The sequence below is a fragment of the Myotis davidii genome, unplaced genomic scaffold (genome assembly GCF_000327345.1).
Source record: "Myotis davidii unplaced genomic scaffold, ASM32734v1 scaffold269, whole genome shotgun sequence".
NCBI classification, from domain to species: domain Eukaryota; kingdom Metazoa; phylum Chordata; class Mammalia; order Chiroptera; family Vespertilionidae; genus Myotis; species Myotis davidii.
In genome coordinates this window covers 7,037,612-7,057,861 of record NW_006383008.1, presented here as the reverse complement: position 1 = coordinate 7,057,861, position 20,250 = coordinate 7,037,612, and the positions used below count along the sequence as shown (strand labels likewise).

The 20,250-nt window shown below is 42.0% G+C and overlaps 2 protein-coding genes across 2 annotated transcripts in view; one reads left to right on the top strand and one right to left on the bottom strand.

The window, feature by feature from the left end:
* The window catches only part of ANKRD6 (ankyrin repeat domain 6), a 166,225-nt gene extending 162,761 nt beyond the window's left edge, over positions 1 to 3,464 (top strand). Inside the window, exons 21-22 of the transcript XR_001512234.1 lie at positions 1,471 to 1,504; positions 3,200 to 3,464. The gene's annotated coding sequence lies outside the window, so the exon portion shown is untranslated. The remainder of the gene's footprint in view (positions 1 to 1,470; positions 1,505 to 3,199) is intronic.
* Positions 1 to 20,250, bottom strand: part of MDN1 (midasin AAA ATPase 1) — a 161,271-nt gene that overhangs the window by 4,436 nt on the left and 136,585 nt on the right. Inside the window, exons 84-97 of the mRNA XM_015557675.1 lie at positions 18,406 to 18,543; positions 16,574 to 16,715; positions 14,302 to 14,477; positions 13,282 to 13,422; positions 12,226 to 12,373; positions 9,995 to 10,323; positions 9,545 to 9,709; positions 7,809 to 7,910; positions 6,882 to 7,089; positions 5,619 to 5,789; positions 3,541 to 3,698; positions 2,712 to 2,801; positions 1,777 to 1,892; positions 1,010 to 1,184 (exon numbers count right to left, since the gene is read on the bottom strand). Of these exons, the coding sequence (XP_015413161.1) occupies positions 1,010 to 1,184; positions 1,777 to 1,892; positions 2,712 to 2,801; positions 3,541 to 3,698; positions 5,619 to 5,789; positions 6,882 to 7,089; positions 7,809 to 7,910; positions 9,545 to 9,709; positions 9,995 to 10,323; positions 12,226 to 12,373; positions 13,282 to 13,422; positions 14,302 to 14,477; positions 16,574 to 16,715; positions 18,406 to 18,543 (2,259 nt within the window). The remainder of the gene's footprint in view (positions 1 to 1,009; positions 1,185 to 1,776; positions 1,893 to 2,711; positions 2,802 to 3,540; positions 3,699 to 5,618; positions 5,790 to 6,881; positions 7,090 to 7,808; positions 7,911 to 9,544; positions 9,710 to 9,994; positions 10,324 to 12,225; positions 12,374 to 13,281; positions 13,423 to 14,301; positions 14,478 to 16,573; positions 16,716 to 18,405; positions 18,544 to 20,250) is intronic.

Here is a 20,250-nt window from a genome sequence, read left to right as displayed (position 1 = left end):
TATTTGTATAGCCCGCAGGGGAACACCGGTAATATGGCTATTCACAACCAACCCAGAGGCTTGGTGTCCTTGGGCCCTGGCTAATACCACAAATGCTGAAACCCATAATCCATTACACTGGTAGGAAAGGTCTGCTCTAGACATCATTCCACAAAAGTGATCTTGAGATATTTGGTCCATAAATTTTAAAAACTTACTTTTTTGATGACATAAAAAGTAATTTTTTAAAAAACCAATTTATCCTAATTATGAATATGACTGCATAGTTTTAAATTTTAAATTCATATATAAAGATGTTGATTACGATGACACTTATGACAACTAACATCTACTAAATACCTATCAAGTGCTAGACATTAACATTAACCAAGTTTTCTACATCCATTATTTAATTTAGTTTTCCTAACAACTCTGATGAACTGCCCAAAGTCACACAGTAGTAGAGAGTCACGTGGTGGTGGGGAGCTGAACTCAGGTTCAGAGGTTAAACTTTTTCCAGCGGATCCTATGTGTAGACTTTAGGTTGCTCATTGACTCGTGCTGTGTAACAGCAAAAAACAACACTCTTCAGTGTGCATATTACTTACAGTATCGTAAGTAATTCTATTCAGGCTCCTGAACCTTGTTAATACTGATAGAACTCTAACTCTAGATAATTTCAGACTTAATAGAAATGTGCGATGAATACTTTTTTTTAAAAGATATGTTGTGCATAGCTTAAAGAATAGCAGTACACTGCATTTTGTGGAAAATACACATTGTCAGATTTACTTATTCTGCAGCTAGACAATAGCACAGTAAGGCTATAAAACAATTTTAAAAACATAACAGGAAGGCACCAAAATATTTAAGACATCTTGAAATTGCCCTTTTTAAGTTTTAGGTCTTCTCAAACATGGTATTTGCATTCTCAGGAAAGAAAGACTAATTGGTGTTTCCTTCAGGTCATATTTAAAGCATTTGATGTCCCATGGTACAGAGTTTGATTTAGGTAACTTCTCCTTCTTACCTGTTTGGTATGGTTGTCTACCATGCTAGAAGAGTCATCGATAGCCAAACAAATCTGATACTGGCGTTTACTGGGCTTGGTCCTTCGGAGCCAAATCTTGTCTTTTCGGAATTGGCTAGCAATGTATGGGATGACCTTCCGCATGTTCAATCGCTTCCCAGTTCGATAGTCTCCTCTATTAAATTTATCCAAATGGGACAAAGATTAAAAACTGCTCATCCCTTGAAAACTTTAAAAGTACCCTATCCCCAGTTATACAAAATAACCAGTAACCTGGCACAACGAAGTGTTACTGCAATTGAGGTTTAAGGGCCAGGATCTCCTTGATTAGCCACCAGAAAAACTGGCTATGTATGTGGCTCAATAATAATTAGGTCCAAAAAAATTAAGGGACATTTTTTAAAATTAAAAAAATGTTTGCATTTAATATTAAATCTTGGATTCTCGTTTCTGTTCTACAGCTATAATCTTGGACCCATCTTTGAAAAGATCTAGGTGAGTAACAGGCGAGTAACACAACATGTAGCAGCACACACAAAGGCTCAGCAATTTCCCATCAGTTATTCATGAATCAAAGAAACTGCATTCGTGCCAAACTTCACCAATTCTTTGGTAGACAACAGACTAAGGAATGCCATCCTGGTGCCTGTGCAGCAGAAATGGCAACTCAGAAGCCAGCCCAATAAGTGGTTAAGTGCTGAGCTCAATGGAAAAGGTGGTACTGCCATCATTTCAGGGCTCTTCAAGTATACGCGATGGAGACTTACTTCAGCTTGGCTGCCTGGGTGGGCTCCAATATGAGGCGAAGCTGTTCACACAGCTGTTGTGAGAGAGGTGCAGTTAAGATCAGGTAGCTCTGCCACATCTCAGCTGCAGCCTTTTCCTGTGACAACAGCAAGAACATGTAAGTTATCTCGAAAATGTCAGAGCTGACCAATCATTACAACAAGGTGAAGGTTTGACACTGAGAAGCTAAAGTTTTTCTTAGCTGCTATCTAATTCACTTGATTAAAAATATCTCTTTCCACAATAACAGTTCAAACTGTAAAATATTGAAACACATGACCACATCAATGCCTTCTTCACATCACCTACAGAGTAAACCTGTACCCTTCATGTGGAGAGGGAGCTGTGAATGGGTAATTTTGGTACCAACAGGTCCAGCTCCTTAATCGTGGGCTCTCGGGGTCATGTTTTAAAAGCAAAAGTGACAAGTGCAAATCTCAACACATTAAACAGTGTGCATATTTCCTGGAAACAGCTGTGATTTTTTGCCAACATATGTGGTGGGGATGATGATGAGACAGAAAATCAAATAAAATATGTATATATATACAGTAAATTCAGAATGCAAAAAAATTAAAAATGGAACTTGTGGGTGATCTACACTTCAGTATTACACCACCTGCTAATGCCCCAGGTGGCCTATTCTGAGAATGTATAGTATCCTTTTGCCCCATTTTCAACCACTGTGGCATCCATTACAGAGTAAGCAACAGAAGTTAAAAAAATCAATCACATCATTTCTGTTTTAATTAAACTACAGGTCTAGTGGCAAAGCAGACAATGGACTTGGGCTTTAGGATTATAATTATACTCCATGTACTTGGTCCCTTTTACAAAGGTTCTGGAGCTAAGGACCTATTAAGTTTCTGTATCTTAACAAAAGTCAAGATACTGTATGAAAAGGCCAGTGACTTACTTCTTCTGGGTTTCCAGGTTCATGTGGCTGCCACCTTTCCAGCTGTCTCTCCAGCTCCTGTCTTAGCTCATCAACATCTTTTAAAAAGGGCTAAGAAGAAGAAAAAACACAAATGAGAGGCAGCCCAGGTTGGAATCACAAACTCAGGCTGCCTTGTTCCCTGCAGTATGAATCCAAGTGCATACCCCCGAGACATAACACACAAGCAAATTTAATGGCACAGTAAGGAGATGCCAGACAACAATCCTCTGCTTCCCATTTGTTGAGGCAAGATGGATAAAGGAAATGTCAACTTTTATAAATTGATCCCAGCAGAACAAAACCAAATGCCTAAATCTCAATGATGAAATTATTATTTGATTAATCTAGACTTCCATTAAGTAAAACAATTAGGGAAAGCAACTTGGTTACTCTGTTCTTCCTAAATGCAGGCATTAAGTCAAAGATTCCTGTTACTTAATGAACACAAACTGTTAACCCTCCTGCAGGCTCCTTACACAGGATGGTGGACATGAGAAGAGCTGGAGGCCCAAGGACCAGATCCACCATCACCCCAGGTCAGGGCACAGACCACCTGCTGTGACCCTGGGACTAACCATTAGAACAGTGTTTTATCTGCTTTAGAGAGCGCCTGTCATACCAACAGAGATCCTAAGAAATTTGGTAAGGATATGATACCCCAAAACAAACAGGTATTCCATAAAGTTCTAAAGACAATGATTGAAAAGGAATTTATAATTACATTTTGTCAACAGTAAAGTAGTGACTTCTGAAAGACTTTCCCCCCCCACTCTAAACACCCTACCTCTACTTGTGAAAGTTTTAGTACCTGGAAAATCGTGTCCACCAGGAACTGATGGGCCGTATGAATGGTCGAATCTCGGCTTCTCTCAGGTTTCTGATTCTCTGTCTCCTTGTGGGATCTGTCTGTCCTGGGGTCTTGGTCTTCCTCTGTTTTAACAGTTTTGGTCTCCATCTCATCAATGCCTATTTTCATAAGACGACATAGTTTTACTTACCATACATCTACACTAATGAAAGAGAAAGATGCAAATTGACCATACCTTCATGACACCCACCAGCCAATCAGGAGTGAGTATGCAAATTATCCAACAAAGATGGCGGGTTAATTTGCAGGCACCGAGCGGCCGGGGGCAGGATGCTTGCGTTGTCGCCATGGCAACGACACAGATATTCCACACCACCCCAGCTGCTCTGGGCAGCTGGCAGTGTGGGAAGGTGGCTCCGGCCAGAGTGAAGGTGGTGCCGGCAACCAGGGGAAGGAAGGCCCATTCTTGCATGAATCTTCGTGCATTGGGCCTCTAGTATTAACATAAAAACTGAGCCTTCATGGCTGTCTTTCAACCCTAACAATTACTCAGACTTCACTCATTCACTCCCCAGCACATTGCCACATATTGGTTCCACATGTTCTTTCACTCGGTAACAGTTGTTACCAACTCTTATTCCCCTAACTTCTCCTCACCCTGATATTGAAGGTGGCTGTTCTGGGGAGGTGGAAATAGGGGAGATGATAGTTCACACTGACAAGCCCTGAAAAACTGATTCTTTAAATTGTGTGCATGTAGAGCTTTGATAAAAACAAAAACTAAAATAAAATCATAGTTGCATTTTAGAGATGAAGAAATGGAGGCCAAAAAAATAATAATTTGCCTCGACTGGTGAAGTAAGAGGCAAAGTCTGGATTTGAATCTGTGCGAGTCTGATCACAGAGCTATGCCTACCCACTGTCACATAATGGTCGGTCAATCAATAGTACCAACACCCCTGAGAGGACAGGAAGGAGGAAGAAAAAGTTTTTTAATTTGGTAAGTTCTTATGTGCCCTTGACCAGAATCGAACCTGGGACCCTTCAGGCCGCAGGCCGGCGCTCTATCCACTGAGCCAAGCCAGCAAGGGCTTGGTATATTTTTTTAACCCCTAGAGTGCCGGGGAGCACGATCACACTCCTCCTGTCTTTTGCCAAAAGTGCCAGAAGCACTATCAAAGCTTCGAAATGAGGTCCAGTTCTAAGTCTGCTTTTATTAGTGATGATGATATTGCTAAATATGTCAACGTAGTAAAGGTTTCCTTAAGTTTTTGAATATGGAATTTCATTTACTTGCGTTTCATAATTTTTTTCCTAAACTGCTGTAAAATCAGCAAAAATGCCTTGGCAATTTTAGCATAGTTCCTAGGATATTGGTTGGCACTCAAAGGGTTAAATATATTTAGTTCAGAGAGGAGGGGAGAGAGAAATAGAAACATCAATGATGGGAGAGAATCATTGATCAGCTGCCTCCTGCACACCCCACACGGGATCGAGCCCGCAACCTGGGCATGTGCCCTTGACTGGAATCAAACCTGGGACCCTTCAGTCCGCAGGCTTTATCCACTGAGCCAAACTGGCTAGGGCTGATAGTTATTTTTTACTGTGTTGAATATATTTTAAAAGATAAAGTCCTTGTAATAGCCATTGGTCAACTATGAAACTGAACTGTATGTAAAGAGGTTTGTTACTTTCTCACATGTATTGTCCCTATTCTATATTTATAGCATTTTTATTATATATTGCCATATAATAGAAAACATTTCTCTAATAGTCAAGAATATACCTTCTTGTCACAATTGGATAAGTGCTCTATTCTGTTCTGCAAGTTTTAAAAAGGCAGATGGGATTTTGTGTGAAAGGCAAGTTTCAGTGGTCTCCTTGCAAGAGTGTGTTGCAACACCACTCTTCCACCTTTCCACTCTGAAACACGATACAGTGACATTATTATAGGCCAATGAATGTCTAAGCTGGGGTTTAGGACATGGAAGTAAAAGTCCAGACTAGAATACAGTACAAGAGAAGCAACTTCTCTAAATCAGAGCGCTTAGGAGGGGTCTGTTTTCTGTAAGACTCACCGGAGCCTGCTGTGGTCCCCGACTTGACCTCCTCTGGCTTCAGCTGCTCGGTGTCTACCGCTTGGAGCTCCTCCTGCTCCTCCACGTCCATAAAGATGTCCCCTCTTTCCTCCTCCTCCTGCTCCTTGCTGGAGTCTTTTGCAGACTGTTGCTGCTCCATGCTGGCTACATCTGTTAACAAAGCGCACACACACATAGAAAGCCTCGGTCTTTGCAGGACAAAGTAATCATGAGTGGGTGTGGTTTCTGTTATTAATGCTGGTTCTGCCACTAATCGGCTATGTGCCTTAGACACAGTGCTGGGCTTGTTTGTGCCCAAGATGTCCTACTAACCTAACTGCGTAACTGCCTATTCTTCCCCTCCCACCCCCTCAAGCATATCCTATAACTACACATGTGACCACAGAAGTAGGATGTTTAGCTGGGTTTCTAGTGCTATGACAAGAGTCTGAACCAGAATAAACAAGCTGGGCACATGGCACATGATTCAGAGCAGCTAATGGCATCATCCTCCATTACTAAGTTATGGTAACACTTGGCATAGAAACGCTAACATGGGAATCCCTGCATCCAGATGTTGGACAAGTTCTTAAACTTCTTTGGCCTCAGTGTGCTCATCTATAAAGCGGAGATATCCTCACTCATGAGATTAGAGGAATTCCATGACCTTGCGGCAAAGGCTCAGAATAGTATCTGGCATAGAGTAAAAGCTCAATACATGATAGCTGTGATCATCATATTTTATTTTCCTAAGGAGTAGGGACAGAAGAGGAGAAAAGTCATCTATTGCAGAGGAATTGCTTCTGAACTATCCTCATTGGTAGATATCAATAGTATTTCACATATTACGAATAAAACGGTGAAAAGTCACCAAGAACTTGAGAGACTACTCCCTTTTCATGTACAGAAAAAAACACATATTTCAAGTTTACGGCTTCTGCCATTGCAGGGAGCAACCTCAAGGTGATTATGAAGAAATCTCCAGAATTCAGAAAGCCTGAGATCAGTGCTGGTTTTGGATGCAGCCAATAGTTATCAGGGTATTCTAAAAACTTACACTAGACCCAGAAACACTGAGCATTTTGGCTACAGATACCTTTAAACAAAAAACAATTCATATTTCTGCAGTTATTAGGAAAGAGTTTTTAAAAGCCATTCCTCTCCCTCCTAAAGATGAATTTCTAGTAACAGCTGGTGGCACACAGTCATACAGCATAAATTCTCAGAGAACTCGGTGAGCAAAGAAGCCTTCCCTGCACCTACCATAGGTCTGCGCATCGTAAGGGTCGCTCCCTTGTTTGATGTGCTCAAATGCAGCTGCGTCCTCTGCCTGGGGCTGGGGCTGGGCCGGAGTGGGCTCCTGCTCCGTGTGGCTGTCCATATCCACAGTCCTCAGCCTCTTGTGCACGTGCTCATTGTGATCACCCAGGGAGCGTTCATTGTTGGCCTGTCCAGGTTTCCTCTTAAAACTCTGGGAAATAGGAGGAAATTCATCAGAGCCTTGTCTAATAGTAAAAGACTAAAAATAACCACAGTGTCCATCCCTGGGGGACTGGTTAAGTAAATTAGGTACAGCCATACAAAACTGGAATTCAACACAGCTGTTACAAGTATAAAGAATGGGTAGTTCTTTACATACACATACGGGGTAATTTCTGACAGTTTTGTATCTGAATTAAGACAAGGAAGCAAAGAAAGTCACACGCACATATGTATGTCCACATATGTCACATATGCAGAGAAGATCTAAAGACAAAACTGGTAGCACCCACTTCCTTGGGTGGCTTGAGAACAGGGATAGGATGGAAGCTTTTTAGGGAACTGGTTTTTATATAAAAATTTTGAATCATGTGCATAAATTTATACCCCATTAAAAAACATTTTTTAAACTCAAAAGACTATGGACATTGAAAAGAGTAGTACTGGTTGGCGCTGCGCAGCACCACCGGGAACTTAGGCACCATAACAGGAATGGAATCGTGGTATGTGTGCATGTGTCCATGACCCTGCACAGGTTCCACTGGGAAAGCCCCAAAATCGTGGCCTACTCACCAGGGCTGCCATCGTGTCTGGTAGGACAGGGACAGCAAAGATAAAGAATGTGGCTTTTTTTTTTTTTTAATCACTATGTTTACAGCATCTTTTTTATATGCAGCCTTCACTTTAGTTTAGATGAAGAGTGATAGAGACCTGTGTGTTCTTCCTGGTCTGTTTCTGGGAGGCCAACCGGGCGATGACATTGGATTCGTGGCCTTCTGCCTGGTTCGCATCCGCAGCTCCACTCCCGTGTTCCTATGAAATCCAAGCCATAAAGAATGAGGATGGAGGAAGCTACCAAGCACCTGGTTACTGTGCTGCCTTGTGCACAACTTCTCTATTATTATCATCTCAGAGTGCAACTGTCACACCTGCCCACCTGCTCTGGAGCTCACCCATGACTACAGCCTGGCCATGGGTAGAAACAGGAGCATCTAGACCCGGATCTGTTACCAACACTCCGGGTGACCTCACTTTAGGCTGACAGTTCTTAGTTTACAGGAGTATAGTGGCTCACTCTGAAGGCAGGACAGACCTGATTAGAAACCAGGCTTTATCAGCAACCAGCTGCATAACCTCGAGACTGTCATTTAACTTCCTTGAGGGCTATTTAACTCAAGTGTAAAAAGAGAAAATAAGAATATCAGCTACCTTAGAGGGCTATTGTAAGAACTTGCTGAAGTAATGGAAATGCTTACCACCTTACGGGTGCTTAATAAATGGGGTGGAGAAGGTGTAAGTATATAAACAGTGGTAATTACTGGGGAGAAAATGGGCTGAGAGAGGCTACAGGAGCTGGTAGAGTCAATGCTACAACAGTAGGTCCTCTGACCCAGGGTTCTCACAACATGCCAGCGGCCCCAGCTGTGGCCACATACAGAGCACATCACCCAGGTCAAAACAAAGTGCTGCCTGGCCAGTGTGCCTTAATGGTTGAGCATTGACTTATGAACTAGGAGGTCAGGGCATATCAAGAATCAACCAATGAATGCATAAGTTGAGTGTAGAACAAATCAATGTTTCTTCCTTCCTCTCTAAAAATCAATCAATAAAATATCCTATATAATAAAAGCCTACTATGCTAAGTGTCCGGTTGTCTGGTCAGCGATTCAAAGTGTAATATGCTAAGGCCGCTCAACTACTCGCTATGATGGACACTGACCACCAGGGGGCAGACGCTCCGAGCTGTAGGTTAGCTTGCTGCTGGGGTCTGGCCTATCGGGATTGAGCGAGATGGGCCAGACACGCCCTGGTCCTCCCACAGTCCCTCCAGGCTGGCCAACCACCCATGTCCCTCCCCGGCCCCAGTCATGCACCAGTGGGGTCCCTTGGCCTGGCCTATGCCCTCTTGCAATCCGGGACCCTTCAGGGGATGTCGGAGAGCTGGTTTCAGCCCAATCCCGTGGGCCAGGCTGAGAGACCCCACTAGTGCATGAATTCATGCACCGGGCCTCTAGTCTATAATAATCAAAGCGTAATATGCTAATTAGACTGGATGTCCTTCCAGACAAAGCCAGGGCTGCAAGGGGAGCCCAGGTCCTGGGTACCTGCCAGCAGCCAGAGGGAAGCCGGTGCTGGCAGCCAGGAGAAGGAAGGCCTACTCTTGCACAAATTTTGTGCGAGTTTCTAGTAAAAAAATAACGTGAACCTGATTCTCCCACAGAGAACTATTACTTTCTCATTAAGCCTATCAGTTAAATATAATGTGTGGCAAATATTCTGCGGTTAGTTCAGGGAAGCATATAAAATAAGTCTACAATCATTTTCTCAAGAATGAAAAATGACCTTTCAGATGTTAACTAAAACAAACATCACGTGGAAGAAGCCAGCTACTGTGATTTCAGACAGGAAGAAGCGGTTCTCCTTGGGCAGCTGGCAGGGCCCCTCACCTCCTTCCCCAGCTCTTTCTCAGGCGCGGCCCCAGCCAGCTCCACCGCCTGCTCGCTCTGCATGTTCTCCACCCCTGTCTGCCCGCAGGAGGAGTGCTCCTTCCTCTCCGTAGCCTCTGGCACCTGCTCCTCTGTGTCAGAGTCCTCCCCTTCTTCTTTTTCCTCCTGCAGGGAAATCAAACACAGCATTAAGTGCTCTGGGGAAGGGACATGAGGTGGGGGACCCCTGCAGCAAGCAAACACCTCACTCCTCACTGAGGGGTCTGCAGGGAGGGGATCAGCCAGGGAAGGTCTTAAACAGAAATGAAAGCAGCACCACCTGGTGATGGAGGAGTATCCTAAAGCAGCGGTCTGAAAGGTTGGCGACCGCTGTCCTAAAGGACGTTCCAGTGGGAGTAAGAATTTCTTCTCATTATTTCTAAATCAAGGCAAAGCAGACCACCCTAATACCTGAGGCTGGAGACCTTGGTCAACAGAGACACCATTGTCTGCACTGTCCTCACTGGCTTCAGCGTTGTTGTCCTTGTCCTCTGGAGATGGCTCCTCCTCTTCTGAGCTTTCCTCAGAATGCTGGTCGGTATCTTTGTTTTGGTCACTAGCTCCTGTGTCCATCTCTTCCACCCCTTCCCCCTTGTCATCTTCACTGGAGCCTTCCTCAGGCTCCTGCTGACCCTGATCTTCATTCTGATTGGCCCCAGTCTCTTCATTTATTTCCTCAGCTTCATGACCTGCTTCTTCAGTATCCATTGCTTTTTCTTTAATTTCCAAAGGATTCTCTTCTGGGTACACAGAACAAAAAAGACAGACAGAATTTTTAAAAACCAGTAACAACATTTTTTAAGATGGGATGGTTACCTAAGTGTTTTGTTTTGTTACTTGAACCAAGAGTTGGTGAACGGTGGCCTGTGGGCCTACTCTGGCCCTCTACATGTTTCTGTAAATCAAGTTCTACCGGGACACAGCCACATCCATTCATTTATGTGTTTACCCATCCACTCTGTATTGCTTAGGGCTGCTCTCACACTACAACAGCAGAACCAAGTATTTGTGACCTGTCAATCTAATCTGACCGTTCACTGAAAAATGTTGCCTACCCCCAATCTAAACCATACTTATATATTACATACAATTGATCCGATGGTGTGTTTTTTTGAATAAGTAATTCATTAAGAAATCATAAAAGCCACTACAATAGGAACATTTTAGACCACAGATAGGAAATGAGAATCTATTTTTCAATTATCATTGGAAATAATTTGTGGACATAATTTTTTGTCATACACAGAAAATACAATATTCAAATAGAAACAATCTTATTTGAAAAAGTTTTATTTAAAAAGCTATTCTATACTATGGACACTTCAGAAATCAGTTCCTTTATAAGCAAATAATTCTTTAACTACTCCTTAGTGTATATATGCAGTAGCTTAAAATGAGCCTGGGTGTCTTTCTAGGTCAAATGCCTTATTACACTCTCAGTGGATTTTAACTTTCTTAGTTTAATGCTTGTTTGATTGTTGAATTTAAAGTTGAAGTCAGATTTCAAAATTCTAAATTAACGAAATACCCTCAGAAGCAATAATTTATATACTATGTTTAAAAACTAGAGATTCATAAAGAATGTTTTGAGCACGAGGAAAGTCTGTATCAATTCCTTCATCAAATGGTTCTAGTTAAAGTTGCAGTTCACAACTTTATTTTTAATTCTCAAATACTTTAAACATGGAGAATGCATTTTACATTTATGAGAACCATATATTCACCACCTAGATTTAACAGATATTAACACATTACCATATTTGTGTCAAACTTCTGTCACTTCTTTTTAAGATCTGGATACAACTATCTGGATTCTGGAGGCCTTGGCCCTTCCTCCTTCCTTGGATGTCATAACCTGAAGCTGTTGTGCATTATTTCTGTCCATGTTTTTGTACATTTGATGTATCCCTAAATCATATATGAAACTGTTTCTTGAATTAAATTTTTAGGTAAATGCTACCTTATCTTTTTGTAACTTTCTATTTCTGTCCCAATATGGTAGTATTTTTTAAAATTTAATAACTTTTTAACTGATTCATCAGGAAGCAGAGTGAGGCTAGCTCACATCTATTTGTTCCCCACCAGGATAGAGGCCACTATCGCAGCAGCACCTCTCCCCCAGTGCTCCCAACTAATACCGGACAACACTCCCTAGGCGAGTCACCCAGGTTGAACAATGACAAGGGCACAAGATTACGGTCATATGCCTGCTGTGTAATCGCAGTGGGTGAGTGTTGATCTATGAACCAAGAGGTCACGGTTCGATTCCTGGTCAGGGCACATGCTGGGGTTGCAGGCTTGATTCCCAGTAGGGGTGTGCAGGAGACAGCCGATAGAGGATTCTCTCTTATCACTGATGTTTGTTTCTCTCTCTCCCTCTCCCTTCCTCTCTGAAATCAATAAAAATATATTTAAAAAAATAAAAATACAGGATGGAAATGACAGGAGAGAGAACTGCTGGTTTATAAGCTTCAGGTCCACTCAGATAAGAAACACTATAAAGAACAAACAATTTTTGCAAGATGGAATTGAGCTGACCAAACATGATTTATGACTTGGTCATGACATTGACCTGAAGAGAAATCAGTTACTGTTCATTTTCAGTGAATTCCCATTGGTCACTTTAGGTTTTAAAGACACACCTTCTCCTTCTTCCTGGTCCGTGTCCTCACCACTGTTCTTGTCTTCACTATCTAGATTCAAATCCTCTGGAAGGTCCAAGGCCTCAGGCTCTGGCAGCGTCTCCTGGTTGCCATGGTAAGGATCCACCTCACTCTCATCATATTCCCTCTTTGGACAGTGGAGAGAACAGACAAAATGATAAAAACTTAAAACTGTTTTTGTTTTTTTATGAAGTAGTATTCACATATAATTAGCTCTAAGTCAGTGGTTCTCAACCTTCGTAATGCTGCGACCCTTTAATACAGTTCCTCATGTTGTGGTGACCCCCAATTTCATTGTTACAAATTGAACATAATTAAAGCATAGTGATTAATCACAAAAACAGTATGTAATTATATGTGTTTTCCGATGGTCTTGGGCAACCCCTGTGAAAGGGTCGTTTGACCCCCAAAGGGGTCGCGACCCACAGGTTGAAAACTGCTGCTAAGTACTTATGCTGAGAGAATACAATGTCTTTGCCCTAACATTACCAATACACATTACAATTTTTCTGACATTTTTAGAATTTTCATTTGGAATTTCAAACTTCACTTTCTCTCTTTTTAAAAATCTTTATTGTTGAAAGTATTACAGATGTTCCCCTTTCCCCATTGATCCCTTCTAGCCCATACCCACTCCCCACCCCAGGCCTTCAACACACTATTGTCTGTGTCCATGGTTTATGCATATATGCATATAAGTCAAACTCCACTTTCTGTGCAGCTTCTCCACTGGTAAGAGGTAAGAAATACTGTGTTACTTGCCCTCAAAGAAGAAACTGATGTTTATGAGAATAAAGGATCGTAAGTTTTAGCTCCCAGACTACAGCATAAGCCCAAAAAGTATGAAATCTACCTCACTGATAACCAACAGTTAGATATTTTATGTCCTGTTAAGAGGCTCTGTTATACATTCTTTTATGAAACAGTAAGAAAACAGTGGATGAATAGAGAAAAAGGCCTTGAGACGCACACGTGTGTGGTGCAGTTGCCCTGGCCTAGAGTCAGGTGAGCAGATCTGTTTTGAATCCTCATTACCTCATCTATTTGTTCATTAATTTTGTCTTGGCCTTGTCCATCATCAGCTTCTGCTTCTTCCTTCTTATCATGCTGGTTTTTATCTCTGTTTGACTTCCCAGAATCCAAGTTGTCATCTTTAGCAACAAGTCCACAATCTTCCTAAATGTCACAGGCAGAAAACACAAAGAATCATCACTCTTGATCTAAGAAACTGCTGACACACAGGCTGGCTCTACCTAATGTATCTCTTAAGCATGTATAATTTCTGCCTGCTGGGCCTATCCTCTGAGTATCCAGATGACAGGGCATCATCCATGACCTGGAGAGAACAGTCTGGGTCTGCCCAGACAGCAATAATAGCAGGTATGAGAATAGCAGGCTGGGTCGGGCTGAGCTGCGGCAGTGTCACATCCAGCCTGGGAGTTCTTTTGTTGTTATTTGTTAATTCCCACCCAAGAATATCTTTTCTATTGATTTTTTAGAGAGAGTGGAAGGGAGAGAGGGAGTGTGTATGTGTGGGAGGGGGGAAAGGGGGGGAGATACAGAGGGGGTAGAGAGGGAAGTGGGGGTGAGAGAAACATTGATGTGAGAGAAACACATCAACTGGTTGCCACCTGAATGTGCCCCAACCTGGGTAGGGATCAAACCTGAAACCCAGGTACATGACCTTGACCAGAAATCAAACTGGAGATCCTTTGGTGTGCAGACTGATGCTCTAACCACTAATCCACACTGGCCAGGACAAGCGTGGGAGTTCTAAGCAGGGAGCTGGAGAAGTTCCGTGGCCAATAGCAGAATAAGAGCATATACACTGAGTTTCCTTAACTTCCCTCCTTCATAACCAATGGGACAGCTCAGGTCAAACTACTCGTTTGGCTCTGAATCAATGAGTAAGATATACAGGAGAGATAAAAGAAAAGATGAGAGAGAAGCAGCAAAACAAAGGAAAGGAAAAGCAGTAAATGACAGGGAGTGGTGGCTGGGAAAACTATCTCCCTTCAACCTGGGGGCTATGGGATGGCGGAATTTTTGAATTACCTCATCCATTCCTGGTCCTGTTTCTTCAGTTTTGCTGTCTTCTTCTTCCTCATCTTCCTCCTCCTCGTCATCACCCCAAAGCCTCTCATCTAGTTTGTCAGCTTCCTCACCATTCAGATCGCCCATCTGTTTCTCCAGGTCTCCGCCCTCACTATCTGACTTCTCATCCTCCTCTTCTGAAAGGGAAGGCACTGAGCTTAGTGAGGCAGACCTGGCCCTGTGTGTGGGGGGGAGGCATGGACCTACTACTGGCAAGAGCCCAGCCTGGGACTTACTCCCTGCGTCTACAGAGCACTCCACTGGCAGAAGCCGTTAGATCTGCTGCAGTCCTACTGTGTTTTAGGAACTGTTTGAAGAAACAAGGAAGTCTGAGTGTGTCATGTTAACAGACCATTAGAAGGATGGTAGAACAGCTGTCAGGATGTTTAGTTCTGGTGCTGGGGGATTTCATTAGGGGACTCAGCAACCACACTTTTTTTTATTTCTTATCTGCAAAATGATAGAGTTGCTCTATAAGATTTCCAAAGTTCCTTCCCTATCCCCAATATATTATACATCTATGATTTTATCCAACACCTAAAATCGTGTGTATAATCAGAATTTTCTTGCGACTACTGTTGCTTAGGGTCCACTGTGTCAAAGTTATAACCTTACTAGAGCCTGTGCACAGACTCATGCACCGTTGGGGTCCTTCAGTGTTGCCTGCGGGGACTGGGCCAAAACTGGCAGTCCAAAGCCACCTGCCGAGAGAAACCATCCCAGCCCCCATCCCAGCCCCCATCCCAGCCCCGCTGCACCTGCTGCGGGCTCACGCCCAGTCAGTCCCAATCGGGAGAGGCTTGCTGTGGCTGCGCTCGCCAGCCAGTCGTGAGCCCTGTGTCTGGCACCCGTTGGTCAGCTGAGCGGTGCTCTGTCATTCGGTCACTTAGGCTTTTATATATATAGATGCTGCTTAGACAGTGTACACACTTCTACTCTGAGATCACCTTGCATTTCTGCAAGATCTTTGCTTAGAAAAAGACACTATATCTCAATTAAGCTTTGGACAGAAACTTAGGGCAATAGTTGGACTATGAAACAAACATATAACAGATGATGATGTGCTATAACAAATTATATTCTCAAGTAATTTTTAATGACAAGGGGAATGTTCATAACATGTTAAACTGTTTTATGTCCTGTGAAAACACACACACACACACACACACACACACACACACACACGGCTAATATGCTAAGTGTCCCTCTGCCCCTCAACTGGTGGGTATGCCGCACACTGACTACCAGGGGGCAGACACTCAATGCAGGAGCTGCCGAGCTGCAGTGACTTGGCAGCAGTTCTTGGGTGACGCACCCCAAAACCAGAGAGGAGGGAGCCCAATTTCTAGTGGGGCCTTCAGCTGTGGGTTATGTTGTTTCTGGGGCACTGTCAGCTTTGAATCTGGTTTACACTTGCGTTTGCGTTCCACACCCTGTATGACAGCAAATTAGCAGAGTGTCCTCTTGCACTCCGGGACCCCTCGGGGGATGTTGGAGAGCCAGTTTAGGCCCGATCCCTGCAGGCCAGGCCAAGGGACCCCCACCTGCCAAAGGGACCCCACTTACTCCACAGACGCCGGGGAGGGACCGAGGGAGGTTGGCTCCGGGTCATGTCCGGCCTGTCTCGCCTAGTCCTGTCCCGCTGGCCACCTTCTAATTAATTTCCTTTCATGTGCATGAACCTGTGCAGAGTCACTAGTGCGTGTGTGTGCATACAATAAATGGAAATAAATAAACTAAAATTTATTAAGTGGTTTGGGTGGTCAGCCTAAGGGGTATGTATCTATTTCATTCCTGCATTTTTGTTCCAAATTGTCTACAAGAATTATCTACTATTTTTGTGTTTATGGTGGAAAAAGTTAGTTTTAAAAACTACCCTGAACAATTTACTTTTGAGCTAAGGGCCCCATTAAGATCGCCTCCTTCCTTTTTTGGACTTCCCTGAAGGGCAGTACCCACTCACTGCATTTAGCAATGAGGCAGCAGGAGCATCAGCCAATGTCTCAGGTTCCTCAGCGAAGAATCTCCAAGACTGACTATGGACCTCCACCTGGGTGCAGATGGTGATGGCATGTGCATAAGTGCTAATGTCCTCATTTGCAGTTATGCAGAATAACCAACTTGGCCCAAAAGATTCTAATAGGACAACAGGCTCCTTATTGGAAATACATAATTTTCTGATTAAAATAATTATTTTTCAAAAGCAAGAATGCAGTGACAGATAGTCTCAAACCTTGTTCTTCAAGCTCCCCATCATGCATCTTCCCATCAAAGTCTTCTGACATCTCAATGGCATTATCCTCGCCCTTAATGTCTGACTTTGAGTCATGATCCTCTTTATCCTTTTCTTGACCCTTCTGAAATGTATCTTCTGCCTATATCAAAAAGCATAAAGAACACAAATGTAACTTAACTAATGTTTATTCAGTTTTAACTAGAACATAAGTATGTATATAAATGCTAGCTAAGGTTAATGGCATAAAGTTATCTCTGGGAAGAGAAAAAGAAGAACACAGATAACCACACAATAATTTCTCATTTGCTGTAACATTTCTATAGTTAGTTTCCAGTTTTATTGCATTTGTGATTACAGAATAAATTTTGTTGTGGTTTTAAGTGAATTGTGTTTTTTTAAAAGAATCCAGACATATTTTTAAAGAATATGTATTCTCTGTAGGATAAAAAAATTCATCAATCTTATTGCCCATATACACATAAAAGGCTAATATGCAAAGTGTCCCCACAGGAGTTCGACCAGGAGACTGGGAGTTCTATCGCTCGCTATGACGTGCACTGACCACCAGGGGGCAACGAAGGGAGGCCCCAGCTAGGAGCCAGGGAAGGGAGACCCTGGCCGGTAACCGGCAGCTTGGGAAGGAAGGCCCTGGCCAGCAGCCAGAAGGCCCTGATCAGCCCTGATCACCAGTCAGGCCTATGGACCCTACCTGTGCACGAATTTCATGCACTGGGCCTCTAGTCTTTAATATTGTGTCACTTTTATCTCTCACAGACAGTAACACACTGTGAATGCAACTTTGTTCACTTCTCCTTAAACTATATATTCCTATATACTCTATGTGGTATTTGGGGTGAAAGATTCATGATTGTTATCTCTTCCATTATAAATGAATTTTTAAAGTCCCTTTTTAAAATACAAAAGTAATAAAACCTTATTAAAAGAATTCTAAGCACAACAGAAAGAATTAAGTTTCCCATGGGACCACCATGTTCCAAAACTTCCAAAGAAATTACCATCAATAACATTCTGGTGCATCTTTTTGTTCATGAATACATCATAAATATTAATATAAGTGTTATGTATTAATACCTGCCTCCTGACATCTTTTTAAATAAAAAGGGAATCATAATTGACAAACTGGAGATTTGTTTTTTTTAACTTAAAAAAAATGTCTTTTAGATATATTTCCATGTTAATACGTATAAATCTAGCTCATTCTGTTTAATGATTTTACAGTATTGCTCTGCATATTATCTTTGATCCTTATTGGCATTTCTATAAAAAGTGGAATTCCTAAGTCAAAGAAGATAACACAATTTAAAATTTATTATATACTGCCAAATTGTTCTGGGTGTTTTTCCGCCCCCCTTCATGGTTTTTTTGTTTTTTTTGTTTTTTGCATTGGGTTGTACTTTTCCTATTAGGCTTACTCTTTTTACTCTAAATTTTTCCTATTAGGAAATACTATATGTTAAGTTAAATTTGAGAAATAAAGAAAAGCCAAAAGCCAACCTTTTTATTCTTAAATGGACTACTACCAAAAATACTTTAGAAAATTAATAGCAATGATCTCCCCATTTAACATTTTTAAATCACCTCTTTCTCAAATTATAGCCATAAGCAGTGACTGAGTTGCAAAGTTCCTTTCTGTGACCTTTATGCTTTTTATTTACACCCACTCACCATACCTGAGTATTCTTAGAGGTCCACAGGTCTCAGTTTGAAAACCATTGACATTTATGTCAGTAATTTAACTATTGAAAAGAAAGGGGAAGGGGAACGGTCTTCTGTAAACTCTGTACATGTTTCAGGCATGTTAAACGTACCTGTTCTTCATTTTCTATCTTGTCACTCACATCCTTCATGCCTTCACCTTCTCCAATTCCACCTCCCTCATAGTCATGAAACTCAGTTGCTCCCTCGCCTGCTGAATCTTCCATAAATTCTTTGGGTAGGCAAAATCCCTTGAAGATGAAAGAGTGAACAGTTAGGCAATAAAGAAAGGGGGATTTTCAGTCCTACCACACACAAAAAAATTTTAACAAATGCTAAATTTTTTCCTAGATCAGTATTTTAAATCTGTTGGAAGTACAGTGGGCCTCTGAACTTTTCTTCCTTGGTGATAACAGTTACTATGCAGTTTCAAAGCTTGACATCAGATTTAATATATGCGGTTCTGACTTAGAAGAGGCCTCTAGTGTATGGTTAATTTGTCATTTTGCCAAGACAGAAATTTGAATGACGTATACTAGGGAAAAGTATTTAGGAGCAAGTCAGAGAGTAGACCTCTCAGTGTCTAAATCCCAAAGGGGTTTTGTTTTTCTTCTTATTTTCTTCTGAAATTAGTAAACCCAAGAAGAGAGGGAGAAGATATATAACCCTGAAGGTACAGCAACTTGAAGCAGATGCTACAAGAGGGAGGTTTCATCTTTACTTGAAAAATGGAAATTTTGCGCTAGCTGATTTGGTTCAGTGGATAGAGCACTGCCCTGTGAACCGAAGGGTCCCAGGTTTGATTCCGGCCAAGGGCACGTACCTCAGTTGCAGGCTCTTCCCTGGCCCAGGCCCTGGTCGGGGCTTGTGCAGGAAGCAACCAATAGATGTATTTCTCTCACATCGATATTTCTGTCTTTCCCTCTCTCTTCCACTGTCTCTAAAAATCAATGGATAAATATCCTCAGGTGAAGATTAAAGAAAAAAGGGAAATTTTGTGCAATGCTCCTTAAATAAAATTTTAATATGTTAAAAAATATGCCCTCCCCCAGCTCTTAAAGCAAACCTGTCCCTTTTGGGAAACATGCCACACCTGGCACCTGGAACAGTGTGGGGTCTAGAATGAACAAGGCCAGACACAGTAAAGTTCGGGAAGTGTTAACAACACTGTGTTTCATGTTGGAAAAGAACTGACAAGCAAATTCAACTACCTTAGTGTGTGGGACAAAATTAAACAGAAAAAATTGAATAGTGGCTCTGAATGAGAAACTTAAGTTTAGAAAATACAAGCTATCAAGATATTTGTCATTCTGAGGATAAAAATGTACTAAAAATAAGTTAAAAATAAAAGTTGCCAACTAATAAGGAAGATCCAAGACCAGTGATTATGATTTCGTTACAAAGAAACAGCTTTTTTTGTGGATTAAGTGCTGTGATTACAATCTAGATTATTTTAGTGCCATGCCCAACCTATTTTCTTTAAAAATATTTTTTTAAAATAATTCTTTATTGTTGAAAGTATTACATATGTCCCCTTTCCCCCTGTCTAATCCCCCACCCATACCCCAGGCCTTTAGCACCCTATTATCTGTGCCCATGGGTTATACATATATGCATACAAGGTCTTTGGTCCAATCTACTTCAAGGTCCCTCAGCACTACTCAGAAAGGATACAAATAAATACAATATGGACATAAAAAAAAAAAAAAAGGAAAGGCAAACTCACTTTCAGGAAAGTCATTGAAAACACATCTTTGTTAACTTACCTAATTTTCCCATTGAGCTACATTATTTAAAAAAAAAACACGATATTCAGATACAGGCAGAATAAGACCACACAGGAAACATTCAGATATCCTGCAGGGCACACCACTACAGTCGCTGCAACTGGGACAGCCGCTGGGCTCCCAACACCTTGCTTATTCAGAACCACTTCCTCCTCCCAAAACACACTCCAA